The sequence below is a fragment of the Myodes glareolus genome, chromosome 25, assembly GCF_982192425.1.
Source record: "Myodes glareolus chromosome 25, mMyoGla1.1, whole genome shotgun sequence".
Taxonomy (NCBI): Eukaryota; Metazoa; Chordata; class Mammalia; order Rodentia; family Cricetidae; genus Myodes; species Myodes glareolus.
In genome coordinates this window covers 29352988-29371859 of record NC_142050.1, presented here as the reverse complement: position 1 = coordinate 29371859, position 18872 = coordinate 29352988, and the positions used below count along the sequence as shown (strand labels likewise).

At 36.0% G+C, this 18872-nt stretch overlaps 1 protein-coding gene across 1 annotated transcript in view; it reads right to left on the bottom strand.

The window, feature by feature from the left end:
• Positions 1–18872, bottom strand: part of Mkln1 (muskelin 1) — a 109562-nt gene that overhangs the window by 27191 nt on the left and 63499 nt on the right. The window contains exons 9-12 of the mRNA XM_085683695.2: positions 17713–17825; positions 9854–10066; positions 4033–4254; positions 659–788 (exon numbers count right to left, since the gene is read on the bottom strand). Of these exons, the coding sequence (XP_085539821.1) occupies positions 659–788; positions 4033–4254; positions 9854–10066; positions 17713–17825 (678 nt within the window). The remainder of the gene's footprint in view (positions 1–658; positions 789–4032; positions 4255–9853; positions 10067–17712; positions 17826–18872) is intronic.

Here is an 18872-nt window from a genome sequence, read left to right as displayed (position 1 = left end):
AAACAAGACTTTATTAAGATAAAACATTAAGTACGGTGTCTTACTAGCCATGCCAGGGCAATGTGCATGAGCTTAGTAAAGAGCCACCTTAGTAGCAGGAGATCAGCTACTTAGATGACTATCTTGTAAGCTTGCAGGCATAATGGACTGCATGGACTCCCTTAGAACAGCAGACTCCACTATAGCTCACTGCAGTGAAAACAAGTAGACAGCATCAGCAAGTGCAGAATACTTCTTAAGATCTCGATCTCACACACACACACACACACACACACACACACACACACACACACGTTAACTTCAGAAACTTGCATTTCTGCTTAAAAGAAATAGTAAATCACATTTTTAAACAAATGAAATTAGAGAGTTTTAATCCTCTTATTCAGAATTATTTCAATTAAAGAAGTAAAGAGAGTATGAAGGACAGTTAGAAAGAGAAGAAAATGGACATCAGTTTTCTATAAAAAGTAGTTAGAGTGCCAGGCAGTGGTGGTGTACGCCTTTAATTCCAGCACTTGGGAGGCAGAGATCTCTGTAAGTTTGAGGCCAGCCTGGTCTACAGAGCTAGTTTCAGGACAGGCCCCAAAGCTACAAGAAACCCTGTCAAGAAAAAAAAAATGTATTTAGAGCACGAGAGAGAGATAGTCTATATTCTTACCCATTCCAGAGTCTTTCTTGGTGCCGTCTGAAATTATGTCTACATGATCAGAGTCCACATCATAACTAAAGAAATCATTCAAATAGGTCTTAGATCGCTGGCCACCAAAGACATATAGGCAACGATTTTTCTACATAAAAAAAAAAGAAAGAAAAAAGGAAGGGAGTTGTCATTTCCAATGAAGAATTCAGAATGATCTTTCCAACTTTCCATCTCTCTAACAGTAGTTTCCTGAGAGATCCCACATAACTTTCCTTTGCTTGGATGAGGAGGAGAGAGGCAGCTCTCTTCACGCTACAACAGGCACTGCACACCACCTATTAGGACAAACAGCAAGGGCTGCTGCCTTTGTATGACTGTGAGAGAGCAAAAGGGAGCATAAGCGAGCAAGCAAGAAATGTCATTGGATAAATCAAAACATAATGAAAGACAACCCCTTCTTGTGCTTGAAATAAAACACAGAGCTATTTACAAAAGTACCTTGACTTAGTTTTATTTTATAACCATATATGTATATTTTTATAGAACATTGAATTTAAAAACAAGCAAAAATGAAAAAACTATCTGTATATAAAGCTATGACTTTATGTATACGGAATTCTCACCACAATCAGAAGTATAATACTAATTTTTAATTCAGTTTTTTTGATAATATATCCTTATAGTCTAAGTACTAAATTAAAAATTAAACTGGAAACAATTTTAATTTTGCAAATACTAGTGATTTTGCTGTTAGCTTTGACAAAACAAGTAATGTAACACAAATAAGACTTTGGCCTTAAAAGATAAACAAGTACAAAAACCAAAGTGACTAAGTAAAACAAACAAACAAAAACTTAATTTGAATTAGATTTACCAGTGAGAACTCATGATTTGTCCTTTGTTTTAGCAAAAAGTGTGTGTGTGTGTGTGTGTGTGTGTGTGTGTGTGTGTGTGTGTGTGTGTGTGTGTGTGTAGAGGACCCTACTGGCCAAAGACAAAAAACAAAACTGAAAAAAATAGCAACACTGAATTTAAAGTGTGATGTATATAAAAAAATTCATGAGCTCATAATTACAATGCTTTTTACTACCTCACTGGTTAACTTTGGAAACTGAATTCATTAACATGCAAATCAACAAAACAATCAGATATCTATCCATTCACTTAGATTTATTTATTTGAGATAGAGTCTTACTACAAAGCTCTGGCCGACCTGAGTGGCCTCAAACTCACACAGGTTCCCACTGCCTCTGTTCATATTAAAGGCATGTACTACCACACCCAACAATTCATTTAGTTTTTTTAAGACAAGATTTTTCTATGCTATGCTGTGCATAGCCCAGGTTGATCTCAAACTCATGGTCTGCCTTAGTCTCCAAGGTGCTGGGATCACAAGTGTGCATCATTAGGTCTGGCCCAAGAATCATATGGTTTCATTTTAGAGTAACCAAACAAGTCATGACATAAAGAGGATGTTTTGTTGTTCTTTTTTTTTTTTTTAAAAAAAAAACAAAACCAAAAATAGCCACATATCTTTAAGCCCAGCACTCAGGAGGCAGAGGCAGGCGAATCTCTGTGAGTTCGAGGACAGCCTGGTCTACAAGAGCTAGTTCCAGGACAGCTAGGGCTGTTACACAGAGAAATCCTGTCTCAAAACACCAAAAATCAAAAAAAAACCAACCCTCCCCCCAAAAAATTACAGTTAGTAAGTGTAGAAGAAACAATAATACCAGAAAAATCACCATTTTGCAATAACTAATGAAATCTAGACAATGAATATCCATTGAATATCAATAGGTAAAAGTTACAGGAAATTTCATAATTGATCACTCAAACTAATAATGCCTAAACTCACTAATATACACAAGAAACATGACATCATTAGGTGCCTCCTGACACCCTACGATCAGTCAGAGTAGTACTAAAGTGTTGGTGTGTCTCTTCCTGGCTTCCCTGAAAGGATAGCGACTATAAATCAAGTCTCCAGATAGAAACGACTAGTTTATAAAAAATATGATAGAGAACCACACTAAATAATGCAATCAGAGAAGTTAGAATAGAAAACACTGCAGATATGTAAAAACTCAGAACGAAGAGAGTGTGGAGCAAAGAAAGAGACACAACAGTGCACAGGTGCACCCTGATCCGGACCTGAACAAGCCAGTTCTGAACAGGAGAACAACATGAATGAAGACCAGCATTATATAATATTAATAAACTGCTCGACTGTGTGATTATGATAACAGTAACACCATTTTTAAAAGTTTGTATCTGTCTGTCATACACTCTAGTATCATTTATAGATGCAATTGTCCCTCAGTATCAGCACAGGTCCTCATTCTGATTCACAAATCGGGTGGCCCCAAAATCCCTGAGGATTTGTATATAACATACATATATCCTCTTAATGTACTTTAAATCATCTCTACATTAGTTTTAATACCTAGTATAGACTGTAGGACATGATAGCAGTTTTTAATAAATAAAGGTTGTTTGTTTTTTTAAAAAAAAAGTCTATACACATTCAGTAGAGACAAAAAAAATTTTAAAAATATTTTCTGTTCATGATTGCTTGAATCTGTGGATGCATAGCTCAAAGATATGAAAGATTTTAGCTGAGGTCTTCCTGAGTAATAAAATGTAATAAGCTCTAAAAATAATAGGGAATGTAATTAAAGGAGATATATTAAAAACACAGACTGTTTACTGACCAAACTGACAGATATGTACACTGAAATTCACTATTATCTCCTTTGTACTTCATATAAAGAACATTTTATTTTATTTTTTTTAAAGATTTATTTATTTATTAAGCATACAATGTACTGCTGGCAAGGAAGGCACCAAGTCTCATTACAGATGGTTGTGAGCCACCATGTGGTTGCTGGGAATTGACCTCAGGACCTCTGGAGGAGCAGTCAGTGCTCTTAACCTCTGAACCATCTCTCCAGCCCTAAAGAACATTTTAAAACATGCAAGTTATATAACATGTGTTAATACTTTGTTCACAGAAAAAAGGATCATCTATTTCAAAAAGCTAAGGAAAATTTGTTTTTGTCAGTAAACTCTTTTTCTAATTCTATATAATCAGTATGTAATTAATTGAGAGTAGTAACAGGAAAAGTAATTCAAAATTATCTACCTAACTGCTAAGAAAAGTTTGCAAATGGTTAAGTCCTAAAAAAGAGAGCTAACTATCCAACAGCTAGGTAGCCAGTAAATTAGGGAATAGAGTGCCTACCTTTATCTTCAGGTCATAATCACTTAGGAGTTCCTAGGTTGACGGAAATGACTAAATGACAGCTCACTGCTAATGTTCATTTCTAGTGGAAAACTTTGCTTTCTTACTGATTTATTCCTATAAAGGTACACAAGACACAGAATAGTCTTACTGAGTGGAACAGCATGCAATGTCCAATTCGAGATTGGATGTCCTCAGGGCCAGCATTACAGGAGTCCTCCCGAAGAAGTTTCCAGGTTTGACACTGGCAGTTGAACGCAAACAAACCACTGAATTGTGGTTCACTAGCTCTGCTGTCATCTACGCTGCCATTACATGTCAAAATTCTACCACCGAAGGTGTAGATCATATGTTTTTCTGAGTCCATGCACATCTATGAGAACAAAGCAACAGATTGAACAGTTTTAGTTTGTTCCTGTCCTATGTGCCAAAATGAAATCAGTATGTATGTTTTCACATCCTCAAAGAAATCCTGAATTTTGCTCTTAATGATACTAAATACATCTCTTAATTATTGTACACACACATTATACCTTTTCAATTTTCATTTACCCCAATAAAAATGAATATACTGAGTTAAGTAACTTCATTTTCTTGATGCTATGGTACATGATTTTTACCAGAGTCAACGATGAATCATGGGTTTTACTAACAGTGCACACTGATCATAACTCTATGGATGAACTGTGATCATACACTCCTCTCCATTCTCCTTAGAGGGAAGTATCTTACTTGTTACTTGTTTGGCAAGAGAGCAGATACCCAACCTGCAAACTAGAATGATTCAGCTAAACGAACCTCTACAATTATTTTACAAAACGCTTCATATTATAAAATAATGCAACAAGCCGGGAAGTGGTGCCACCTTTAAGCACAGCACTTGGGAGGCAAAGGCAAGTGGATCTCAGAATTCAAGGTCAGCCTTGTCTGCAGAATAAGTTCCAGGACAGCTAGCATTGTCTGCAGAATGAGTTCCAGAAGAGCCAGGGCTACACACAGAAACCCTGTCTCAAAATCAAAAGACTTGCCTCCAGACTGACTTCCATACCATAGGGTGAAGAACTGTCTCTTTTACCCTATTAATTTAATTTTAAGCGATGCAATGCAAGCCAACCTTGATTTTTACACTCCTTAAAGCAAAAATATAGCCTTCCACAAAACAACATATGAGGAAACGGCTGTTTGTCAGAAAATAGTAACAATCCAATTCTATCTCAAAGTCAAGCTGGAGTTCAGATATCAAAGCAAGGAGCATTTCCAATTGAAGAATCTAGTATGAACACAAAATAGCTGCACTCTCAGTGAAGCACAGTACTAGTTGTTACAAGTTTGAGTCTCTTCTTCCACCAAACTGCTTTTGTCATAGAAATACTCTTTAATTTTTAAAAGCCAATAAAAAAAAAAAGCACTTCAAAAAAGGAAGATTCTAGCAAAGAGAGAGAGATAATTTGAGACAGGTCTCTATATAGCCTGGTGTTGCTCTTTCCTTCTGGTGGTTTTTGGTGTAGCATTCATAACTGTCATCAGGGCTACATATACACATTTTTTATTTTGCTAATTCATAAAAAACAGGAGGAGCGGGTATCAGCATGAAGATTCTTCTCCATACTTCCAGCATACAGGACATGAAATAGGGATAACTTTATTTATATACTATATACTCCTGTACTAAGGGACATAGTTTTTAATTTGTTTGTTTTTCCGAGACAGGGTTTCTCTGAGTAGCAGTCTTGGCTGTCCTAGAACTCATTCTGTAGACCAGGCTGGCCTTGAATTTACAGATATCAGCCTGTCTCTGACTCCTGGGTGCTGAGATTAAAGGTGTGTGCCATCACATCCTGGTCTATTTATTTCTTAATAAGGGTCAATTATCAACAAATTTTAATCACTCTAGGCATCTTAATGCTGTTTACCCAGTTTAAATTTCTTCACTTTTTTGTTTTTGTTTAATTTTTTATTCTATACTTTAAGCATTTATTTTAAATCATGCATATGTGTGCCTGTCTATGCATGCGCATGTGCACATGTATGCAAGGTGCCCCAGCAGCTCAAAAGAAGGTGTCAGATCCCCTGGAGCTGTAGTTACAGGTAGTTGTGGGACTTTGGGCATGGGGCTCGAAACTGAACGTGGGTCCTCTGTAACAGTAGCACATGCTCTTAACTGTCCAGTCATCTCCAGGCTCTGTTTTATAGTTTTTAATGTCTTGAAAAATGGTTATAAAAACTTATGACAAATGGTGATATTTTCATAAAAATTTGTACATCCATTTGAAAGACTAGTGGATGTGGTGGCATAGGCCTTTAATCTCAGCACTCAGGAGCTAAAGCAAATGTCTTTGAGTTTGCTGGTCTTCATAGTGAGTTTCAGGACAGTTAGGGCTACAAAATGAGAACCTGTCTCAAAAATCCACAAATAAACAAACAAAATACCCTAAGTGATTTAAAAGCTGGAAAACTATCTACTCTGTCAAGTTACATAATTCCTAAAGCCCAATAAGAAGTAGACAGACCAATTTTCTTTTTCTACATTTTACAAATTATCACAGGTTATTGATACTTCATCAGACTAGAGGATTCCCCTGTTATTTAGTCCCTAACACATAACTTAATATTTGTTTAGGGCATAAAGTCTTCTTGGCTTTTACCCCTCAGGCTTTGCAGTATTAAGCCAAATCCTGAGTTCCCCTGGTGGGAGCTGATCTACCTTCAGGAAAGCTCCCTGCACTGCTGCTGCTGCTTCTGCTGCTCAGCACCGTGTCTAACGCGCTCTCCTCCCTGCAGATCCTTGTAAGGAGGTCACTGAAAGTATGTTTTGCCCTGTCAATTACTTGGTCCAGAAAGGAGGCCGAGACACTGAGATCTTCAATTTTTTGTTTTGTTTTTCAAGACAGGGTTTCTCTTTGTAGCACTGGCTGTCCTGGAACTCGCTATTTGGACCAGGTTGGCCTTGAACTCACAGAGATCAGCCTGCCTCTGCCTCCTGAGTACTGGGATTAAAGGAGTATGTTACCAACTCCTGGCCCTAGTAATTTCTAAAAGTGTTTATATTTAAAAGGCAGTTTGGTCAGATCTTGAAAATCTGGTTCACACTATCTTTCCTTGAACACCTTTTAAAACATTGCTCTTTTGTCTCTTGGCACTTGCTACAGTCTCGCAAAGGTGAATATGCTAATAGTGCGGCACCATGGTGGCACTACTGACAAATGCTATAGACTTTTCAGCGGTGTAGCCTTTGGAAGATCATTCGACCATTAAGACTGTGAATGCAAAGACTGTGAGACTCGGTCTGTCCTTCTCTTCTGTGCACCTGTTCACATAAGTAGTCTGGTTCTGACACATGACTGTACTAATGTATGCCCTTACCTTAATCCCAAAGCTATAGAGCCACCTGACCTTAGACGCTCTACAACTATGAACCAAAATATGTCTTTTCTTTTTCTTTGTTTTTTTTTCCATTTGTTTTGTTTTTATTGTGTCTGTTTATTTTTTGAGACAGGGTTTTTCTGTAGCTTTGGAGTCCATCCTGGAACTAGCTCTTGTACACCAGGCTGACCTCGAACTCACAGAGATCTGCCTGCCTCTGCCTCCGAAGTGCTGGGATTAAAGGCGTGCGCCACCACCTCCCGGCTCGTCTTTTCTCTTTATAAGTGCCTCAGATATTTTATCACAGTGATATAAAGCCAAAACAACAGCAAAGTAGATATACAAACAGTCTCCTTTTAGTTCTAAGTGGATTAATAACTCTGTCTGACTAAAAATAATGTTTTAAATTTAGTGTTATTCATACACTTTAGAGGTAGCTAGCTGGCTGGCAAGTTTGAGCCACCAGCTTTCATGCTGTCGTTGCTAGAGTCCAAACTTGGCAATAAGCACCTTCACCCAATCTTACTGACTGGTTCTCACGATCTGAATTTCCCTAGCTCACTGGCAAAGGAAGCCAGTGCCCCCACCTATCAAAGTACGTTTTCTTTTTAGAATACACTGTTCTCTTAAACCTGTTGGGCTTTCTGACACTGCTACTGGTTAATGCTCTGCCTCCCCTGTTATTGCTCTGTTCTTGCCACTCAGGATTCTGCTGTACCTCTGCAGGGTTCCCGCCCACCCATATCTCAAGTGTCTTCACTGCACAGTGTGGGCATTAGCACACGTACCAGATTTTTCTTTTTTTCTTTTCTTTTTTTAAATTAAACTTGGGGATATTATGGCCTTTCTCTGGCTCCCAGTTTTTCTGGACACGTGATTTACATATGGTTTTTTAAAAACCTTTCTGTTGGAATTCTTGCTGTTCTTGAAAACTAAGCAAAACAACAACATGGAAAGTCTGAGAGCTAAGCTGCCATATGCTCACCAGAAATACAGATCTTTTAACTTCAATTCCTTTAAGGTTAATATTCAAAATGGAAACAATAATTTTTAAGTATGTCTTTATCTTTCCCTCATCCTTCTACATTTTGAATGTTAACTATGAAACCCTAAAACATCATGGCACAACAAATAATGTTTGGAGTGTCATGAACACGAGTTAGTAAGTTCTAACTTGCAGCTTTATATACATGAAATCACATGTACACTGGAGGCTTAGACAGGTTGCTGCCTGCTCAGCATCATAAAAGTATAATTGTTAGGCTGAATTAGGACCAAATTCTGGTTTTTCCATCTCCCTGGTTCTCTTATACCAAGTGACCAGTTGAAAACTTAGTATTATTTATTTAACAGTAGTCAACTTCCAAGGAGCATTTCTCAATCTCAAGACAAACAGATGCTACACACAACTGTAAGCTATGGCCAGACTATGCCATAGCTCTCCTATTTTCAAACTCATACAAGTAATTTTTGCAAAATTCAGTAATTTTTGGTAAAATATTATCAATTTTTGATCAAAAGAATAAACTGTTCCCTAACAATATCATGCGCTGACATTCTGTTCTTAGATAATCAGAATCAGCCTAACTTCTTGGACTTCTTTTTCCCAGAACAACACAGGATGTCAGTAAGAATGAGCATGGCTTTGGAAACTCAGCCATAAAGACCCTGTACAAGTTCCAAACTCAACCAGAGGATCCTAACATTTTTATTTTTCACCTTCAGTACTTGATGGATATAGTTCTTCTTCATCATTCTTTTATACCAGTCATGTATTAACAAAAATATGAAAATAGGGTCATTTCAAAGCAAAGCAAAACAATCTATAAAGAAACAATAAATAAAGGCCAAGGGACTCAGCTGCAGTGTTTAAGACTTTAGGCCAAAGCTGGAAAGCAGCACAACTCTATCACAATGCCAGCTGATAAAGCAAAACAGATCTTATCTCTCCCACAGGCTGAAAACTGTTGTAAACAGGTCAACTGAGTAAAACTTCTATGTGAACAACAAAGCAGTTACTGCTGTTGTTGACTATGATAGTGATGTCTAAGAAACAATTGTCTTGTTCATAACACCATTATATGCTGGGTTTCAACTTAATCTAAAATGTGCCAAATTTTACATAGCTTTGTTTTAAATTTCTGTTTACAAACAAGACAAAGTATATTTTAGTCTAACTCTAGATTTTAAAGTTATTAGCAAATGATTTTAAATTTCAGGGAAACAGAATAAAAAATATTAACAGGGTAAACTGAACTGTTATAGTTTATATATTTTTTAAACCTCTAAACTTGTTTTTCCTAATATTGCTTCATCTACTCGCTGTACTAAAGTTTTAAACAGGTTAACAATTCTGTAAATATTAACAGCTTAATATTTATCCTATACCAAAAATAAAAAAGTAATAATAACCTTACACTTCCTGAAATAATTATCTTTTTGCCGACCAATAGTATGTAATAATAACCTTATACTTCCTGAAATAATTATCTTTTTACTGACCAATAATGTCATTAGTTAGCTAACACCATAAAAACTCTAAAGTAGACCTCTAAGAGCAAAAATTACTCAGCACTAGTTAATTCTACCATCATTTAACTGCATCCAACCTGATGGTCAAACACCAGTTTTGGTCCACCATCAGCAGCAGTGTCTTCACTTAGCAACATCCAGGTATTGGTGTCAATGTCGTAACGGTAGAAGTCACTTTTTAGAGACTTGCTGTTCCTCACAGAGGAATCCAAGTAACGGCCCAACGTGTAGATTTGCCTCCGTTGAATGTCAATGCACATTTTATGACACGACCTGGCACTGGGACCATTCTGGAAAAAGAAGGGTAGAAAGAAAATAGGAGTGTCAAAAGCAAAGAGCAGAAATGTTCTCTTCTGTTATATATATTTCATTAAAACTCATAAGCAATTGATGTGGGTCTTTCATTAAACTTATAATAAATCTCTAAAGAAAAGCAAAAGAAGCAGTAGGAGACACAAACTTTACCCTAGAAATGCTTTAAATCTGCCAGGAAAAAAAAATATAACTATTTTATACTTGCTGGCACTTGTTTTAACATCCATTGCATCATATACATATTCATATCCATGAACACAGTTCAATTCCCTATCAAAAATCTTCTTTAAGGCGTACTGGATCTTTAAAAGTATTGTGGGAAAAAAAAAGAAGTTTAAAAAATGTGCATGTATGGTCTATGTATGTATAAGGTGTGTGCATGTGTGTAGGCCAGAGGCCAACACCAGCTGCCTCGGTTTGACTGTTATTCATCAAATGACTATAGCTTGTTTCAAGCTGATATAAAACTTGCCAGCACATTTTCTCAGTTAAGATTTCCTCTCGCCAGATGTCTAGGTTTATGTCAAGTTGACAAAAACCAACCTATACACTTGCTAAATCCTGTTTACATTACTGTGGATAGATGTGCTTCACGGATCCCTTACAAAAACTCTCTATATAAGGAACTCATTATCACTACTTCACAGTCTAAACTACTTGTCTAGAGTTAGAAAACGAGGAAGTGATAATGACATCTAAGCCCCACTGTAACCAGATTTAAAAACACTATAAAAACCCTATCTTTTTTCACTTCAACAAGCAATTGGGTTTTTTTTTCCTCAGAAGAGAGAAATAAGCAAAAATCTAACTGCTAATAAAATTTATATGCTCATGACTGAGATGATGAAAAATAGGAAGCCTGCTGAATGGCTATCAGGAGACTGGGTGTAATCTGTAGGAAATAAAAAAAAAAAAAAACCACTATAAGGTCCTGGAGCAAACAGAACACAAAATAGCAATATCATACGGGGAGCAACATAATATAAGTAACTTGATTAATTGTGGGAATATTACACAGGAAAAAGGCTTGACATTAGTAATAGCAATTAAGAAAGTAAGCTGAGTGCAATCTGCGCTTTCCTAGTCACACAAATTATTCTAATACTTAAGTTTTAAGGGTTTTTTTTGATAAGATTTCATAGGTAAGGTAGAAATATTATTTAGGGGAAAGTTTATTCCATTATCAGGTAATCTCTAGAACAAAGATGGAGTTATACACAGTGTGCCCATGCCATATTCCCATTAGTATGAAATTTAATTTTAAATTAGAGACAGCACCTCTTGCTTCAGTCAAAGCACTAATACCATTAAAATGACAAGTAAATTATACCCTAGAGAGAACAAAAATTAAAAATGAAGATAACAGATAATAGAAAACGAGAAATAGAAAATGTTAGTTTTTTTTATAAAGGAAGAGAAAATTCGACCAACATCAGAAATAAACTCAGAGATATCACTGAAGAATAACAGAAATTACAAGGAAAATAATGTTTATTAAGAAAAACAGGTATAATTTGACAATAGTTAAAGGTGTATGTAAAAATTTGGCAAATGAAATTGCAAATAAAATGGCCACAGTCTTTGAGAAAATATAACCTATCAAATGTCATGAGACATGACACAAAAATGCAAAGTCCTTCATCTAAAAAGTGAATTTATCATTCAAAATCTTCCTATAACAACAGACTCAGATATCTACCCTGGTAAATTTTTATCAAGCATCCATATAAAAAGTTATTATTAATTTTAGACAAAAATTTCAGAACTCATAAAGAAAAACTCCAATTTGAACTCTGTTCTATTCCATTTCTAATAGCAATACAGAAGGAAGTTCTGACATAGTTCAATACATGTTCATGATAAAAAAATCAAAGCAAAGCAGGAATAGAAAAAAATGCTTCAATCTTATAAAAGATGAAGACAATATGAAGCTACATTAGTGAGATTCTGTCTCATAAAACAACAACAAATATCCAAATAGTACACTCATTCAATAGTAATAAATACATGTTCTACAGCTAAGTTCTGAGTCAAGAATGTTTATTCTCACCAACTCTATTTACCAGTGCTCCGCCAGGTCAACTTGGTGAAATGGAAAGACATCAGAAAACAACAGAAGTCATGAGGAAATGAAGAGAAAGAGTAAACGAGCTCTCTAGTCACACACACCCACTTCATTATAGTAAGTGGATTTAGTAAAATGGCATAACACAAATGAATGCCTCTCTTTGAGGCACTCCAGACAGTCTACAAGGTCAAAGTTCTTTCCATGAAAATACTTAAACATTTGTCTCTTCATTCTCAAAGTTCCCAGGGGCTACATGACTTTCTGACACACTAAAAGTCTGAATGCAGAAGTAGATGTGACTCAACTATTTCCACTACTTTCTAGTACATCAAACACTGACTTTAAAAGTATGAAACAAGGCCATTTTGTGTAAAATGGTTGTCTCAAAAAGCATTGAGTGTAGTTTTTGGATTTCCAAGTTCACACAGAGGTTTTTCTCATGGTCTATATTAGAACAATTGTAACTAATCAAAGTATCTTATTCAGTTGGGCATAGTAGCATACGCCATTAATCCCAGCACTCAGGAAGCAGATGCAAGCAGATTTCTGTGAGTTTGAGGCCAGATTGGGTCTACATAGTGAGTTCCAGGACAGTCACACCTACATTAGTGAGACCCTGTCTCAGAAAACAAAACAAATATTCAAATAGTATACTTATTCAGAAATTATGATTAAGACAGAAATTTTCTCAAAGTAAAAAAAACATGAAAACTGAAGTAAAATGGAAAAAAATCTGTTGCCAACGATATAATACACCTTTTAAAGAAATAAACAGAATTGTGGAAAACTGTCATTGATCTTGACATCTTCTCAATGTTCAAAGACTTTTCTATTGAAACTGATCATGATATGAACAAATGTATTTTGGGATAGCATATAATAAAATATGCCAACATTTAGAAGTGACTCAGTATTTTTCAAATAACCAAATCATAAGTGAAAAAGCATATACAGGCTTGATAAAATCCATTCAATGAGCAAACAGACCAATGAATTTTAGCACAGCAGGTACAAAGAACATGTAATATGGTCCACATGACAAGCTACCATTAAAAAACAAACATGCTATTTGGGACACGAGCTCAAAGAAAGCAATATGCAGTTGCCTGGAATGGGTGCTAAAGATCTATCCTCTTGCCTAGGTACATCTATAAGTGGTCCAATTTTCTTCATTTTTTTTCATGTAAAACATGTTCTAAGAGAGTAAATATATAAATATATAAGAATCTAGCTGTCCTTGACCAACCCAGTCATTAAAGGTATCTCTAAAAATCTAAAAAAATGCCATTTTTAAAAACAGCTATCTTAACAAAAATATGTACAACTGTTTTTTGTAAATTAATTGATAGATATTAAAGATATTTCTAACATAGTGACTTTCAATAAACATAACCCAAACAAATTAAGAAAACACTAGCAAGTTTTTTTTTTACATACACAAAGGAATCCTACTACTCTAAGATTTGAAAATCACTAATACAAGTAAAATCCTGTAAGAAGAGCCCTGCCTAATTTCTTATTGCTTAATAATCCTAGGAATGAAGTTAGAGACATTTAATAAAACAAAAGACACAATTTAAATGTGTGTGTGTGTGAGAGAGAGACAGAGACAGAGACAGAGACAGAGACAGAGAGACAGAGTCACTGATACTGAGACTGAGACTGATTCTGGGCATAGCATGGGCTTTGAGGTTTCAAAGCCCACCCCCAGAGACACACTTCCTCCAACAAGGCCATGCCTTCTAATCCTTCCCAAATAGTGCTACACTCTGATGACTAAACATTCAAATTATTAGCATATGGAGGCCATTTTTATTCAAACCGCCACAGGCATCTATATGAAGAAGTAACAAACTATAATAAACCCGAGCTCCAGTACTGAAACATTTTATTACCTACAAAATAACAGAAAAGTTATCAAAATAATCACTGTTCAACTTCATTTTTCATGTTACAATGTATGTGTGTGTGTGTATTTATATTTATAGAGAGAATATAAAAAAATAATAAAATGAGCGGGGCACAATGACGCATGCCCGTATTCCCAGCACAGAATATGTAAAACCAGGAGGAGGAGAAGTTCGAGCATAGCCTTGAATTTGAGGTCAGTTTTCCTTATCTAGTGAGATCATGTATGTCTCAAAAACACAAAACATCTGTACTACTCATAAAGCCTCACCCCAGGACACCCTCTCCTGAATTGTACACTCATCATTCCTTTGCTTTACTCCAATACCCACTCTTTACTTAATTGACCTTATCTGGTTATTTACAAAAGGATATCTATTATTTCTTTAAAAATACATATTCTACATAATATATTTATGCCTATCAGGAATTCAGAGTCTAGGTGGGAAAACAAGAATACAAACCAGTTTCAGGTAAAGGTGAGCGCACCAAAGGTGGTTTAAATTCTGCTTAGAGAGCTGTAAGACAGGCTATATTGAACAAGGAAAGTCTAAACCGAGTGTTAAAGAGCATACAGGCTGAAGCTGGAGATGGGCGATCTCACTGAGAACACAGAGAGAACGCTGGCAAATGAGACAAGTGAGGACATTGTAAAACGGCAGAAATGGTCCGTGCAGTCATCACACACAGTTAGGGTATATGGCTGGCAAGCTGGTGGAGATCAAACTTGCATGAGAACTGGAAGCTGTCACTAAATTAAAGAAATTGGGATAGGTACAATGTCTTTTATTATTTGGGTTTTATCCCCCTCCCTGTACTTTCTTGTATAGATACCTTATAACATGTATAGATACATGGACTTAGTTATCTGACTCTTTCTGACAAATGAGACAAAAACAAACTTGGTTTTGGTGGGCTGTTCATGGCTATTTCATCCCCTGGCAGCCCTGCCTATAATCATACTCTCCTTTGGGTCAGCAGCTCACAAATAATGACACGGAGACTTATTAATTATGAAAGATCAGCCTTAGTTTATGCTTGTCCACTAGCTATTTTTCTTCTTTCTCTCCCTCTCACCCTCCCTTTCTTCCTTTTTTTCTTTCTTTCTTTTTTTGTTGTTGTTTAGTTTTATTTTTTGTTTTTCGAGACAGGGTTTCTCTGTGTATCAGTTCTAGCTGTCCTGGAACTAACTCTGCAGACCAGGCTGGCCTCGAACTCACAGAGATCTGCCTGCCTCTGCCTCCTGAGTGCTGGGATTAAAGGCATGTGTTACCACCACCTGGCTCCTACTAGCTCTTATAACTTAAATTAACCCGTATTTTTGTTAATGTACATTTTACCATGTGGCTTTTACCTCTCTCCCATTTTGTGTGTCTCGATCTGTATCTTTCTTGATGGCGTCCTCGATTCATATCCTACTTCCTTTCTCTCTTTGCCTCAAAATCGCCCCTATACCTCCTGCCTAGCTATTGACTGTTCAGATCTTTATTAAACCAATCAAAGCAATGTATCTTCACAGTATACAAATATCACACAACACCTGCCCTTGTCGTAAGAACAAGTCCCAGTTAGCCTACAAATAGGCAAATGATTAAGTAAAACAGTCATTTAGTCTCAGCTAAAGCAACCTTAGACTAGCCAACAGCTGTCTCCCAAATGAGGGCACCTACCAACAGAATGATCCAGATAACCCACTGACTCAGAAGCAAATAAATGCTTACTACTATACGCCATTAGAGTTCTATGAATGGTTAATGTTAAAGAAAACTCAGCAAGGATAAAAATTAAAGGTTTCTAAAAGATTATTCATTTACTAATTTTGTTTCTTTAAAGGCAGGATCTGGGTGTGTGGCACAGGTTAACTTGGAACTTCCCTATATAGACACAACTGGACTCAAACTTAAGGCAACTCTTAAGATGGTCATGTATTCCTGTAATTCCAGGAAGAAGTATCACAAGTCAAGGTCAGTCTAGGCAATTTCATAAGTTGGGTAGAGTAGGGAGTGAAGAGGAGAAGAGAGGGAAAGTGATAAACAGAGAAAAAAGCAGCATCAAAAGAATACAGACAAAAGGACATTTGAAATGCAGTATTGACATCAGTGGACCTTTGGCATAAGTTTGACACAATCAATGAATAGGAAAGATTTTAAGATGAAGCCCATGCTTACTAGAAGAACAATTAGTTACAGATAATTAACTCAATCCAAAAACTGCTGAGAATAAACAAATTAAGAGATTTTAGATATGTCTTTTATTTTTGCTGAGGACAGAAATAACCATTTCAAAATATGATACTTCAACACTGAAAACGGAAGACCATTTTTATGTACCTGGGATTAGAAAGAGAAATCAGAATGTCAAGGTTTTATGGAAAAATAATTATTACCCAAATGATTAAGCCTTGGAACAGACTGAGTAAGAAAGAACTCCATTTTCAAAGACTGAAGGCACACCACCAGATCTTTTGAATCAGTCTTCCTAAACAAAAATCAGTTGGTTTGACTTAGGTCTTTTTCTCTTTTGCTTTTTTTCTTATAGTTTATTTTCCAATCTACAATCTGAACTAGCTTAGATGAAGAATACAGTAAAAGTTTTACAACAATTTTGGGGGAAAGATGAGTATTTGCTTTTCCCCTGCATATAATCATGTAAGCATTTAATTCAAGGCTATAAAACAAAGCTATTTTCATTATAGAAATGTTTCATTTATACATACATAGACACAAATACAAATATATGTATAGATACTATTTCAATTAAAATAAATATCACTTATGAAAACTGACAGGTATAGCTTAATGATGAGGATTAAACCTGAGAAACGCATTGTTAGGCAATTTCATCATGTGCCAATATTCTATACAACATCTACATAAACAAATATGCCTGTGATAGCCTAAACAATATCTTATGAGCCCACCACCATGTACATGAACTATCAATGGCTAAATACTGTTATGTAGCACATGAATGTACAGTGAAATAGTGAATGGTCAAAGTAGAGACAAAATGGACAAAATGAGACAAGGGGCTGGAGGGACGGATCAGCAGTCAAGAATATTGGCTGCTCTTGCAAAGGACCTGGGTTCATTTCCTAGAACTCACACGGTAACTCACAACCATTCATAACTCCAGTTCCTAGGGATCCAATGACCACAAAAGGTCCCAGACATGCATGTGATGCACACACTTGCATGTCGGCAAAGCAAGACAGTGCAGAACTAAAGCATCAACAGCACATTCCCCAGAGGAAATACAAATAAGATGGTGGGGCTAGACTAGTTCAGTGATACTGCACTTTGAGGCTTAGGTTCCATCCTCACCAGTGCAATAAAAAAATAAAATAAAAAAACAGGATGAACATTGGAAACAAGAATAAAGTGCTAAGTCACGAAAAGAAATTATATGATTATATTTCTAAGGTAAAGTAGCTTAAAATTTAAAAAAAACTGCTATTTAATACTACAAAGGAGACTTGGCTACACCAGTAATTGATGAACCAGGGATAGAAATTCAAATGCAAGATTTCTTACATCCAATTTATTCTCTTCAAAATCCTTTTGTACTACCACTGCTGGGAAGCATCAGAGAAGGAAACAAGCATGCAGCAGTGTATACCCATGAATGAAAAGACTAGGAACTTGCCTCTTTCTCAGTGTCTCTAGAGATACATGTCCACTGGTTCTCCTTCACACTGTATGCCCAGAAGTCAGCAAGATCTTGTGTTCCATCCCAGCCACCAAACAAATAAACAGTCTCTATGAAAATCAAAAAGGTATGTATTAAAAAATGCCACAGGGACAAGAGTTAAGGACCAGACTCACTCGTTTCAAAGAATATTTAAGAAGATACTTTTCATTGTTTTCACAGTATTATCATTAAACTTATAGCTTTCAAAATGTGCTTTAGCACATTAAACCTAAGTATATGGAAAGACTGCTGCAGAAACATGTTTTGCGAATTTATTTAAAAATCAGATCACTAGGCCATGTCCCCCAAGATTCTGATTCCAAAGTTATTTAGTGGCTAAAAAGTTTGAATTTTTAAAGTATCCCAGATGAATCTGGTACAGCCAGTTTAAGAACTGATCTATTGGACCGTGTACAATTTATATTTACCAGTTTCTTAACAATGCAGCCAAGTTTTAGCTACTAAAGGCTGACAGAGTTACTCAAAACTTAAAAATCTCAAAATTTAAAGGAATGCAAAATTCAAGAGTAACACGAGGACACGTAGCTGTTGCTGGGGGGAATGAGAAAGGATCACATTAAAGGTGATGTCTCCCTAATGCCAAAGCAATGGTTAAAACTAGCTGAAAGTTAAGAATAAACTGATACATAACAATGGTAACCTCATGAAAATTGGGCTAACATTTTCCCAAATATATTGTAGTAGTCTTCTTTTTCAAAGATTAACCTAATATTCTGAGAAATCAATATCTTGTCACTCTGAAGTATCTATTGCACTTATACACAAAATATTTCTCAGTGAATTTTTATACCTGATATCATATCACAGATCCCTCCCTATACAATGCCTCTGCTTTTGTTAAATGATCCCCCCTCTGTAAATATGTTATACCTACTGATTACAAACTGTCAAGCCACTGACCCTTTGAAGTGTGTGTTTTTAGACTATACTCATGGTAGCTATCATCTAACCATAAAGATACACAATTCAAAACCACATGTGGACTCCATTCACAGTTGGGTTGTCATCTAAGATTCTGTCATGTTTTCATATAACTTATAATTTTAAGTAAATTTTCCGAGTGAAGCATTCACAAATGCCTCAGTGCTGTCAGA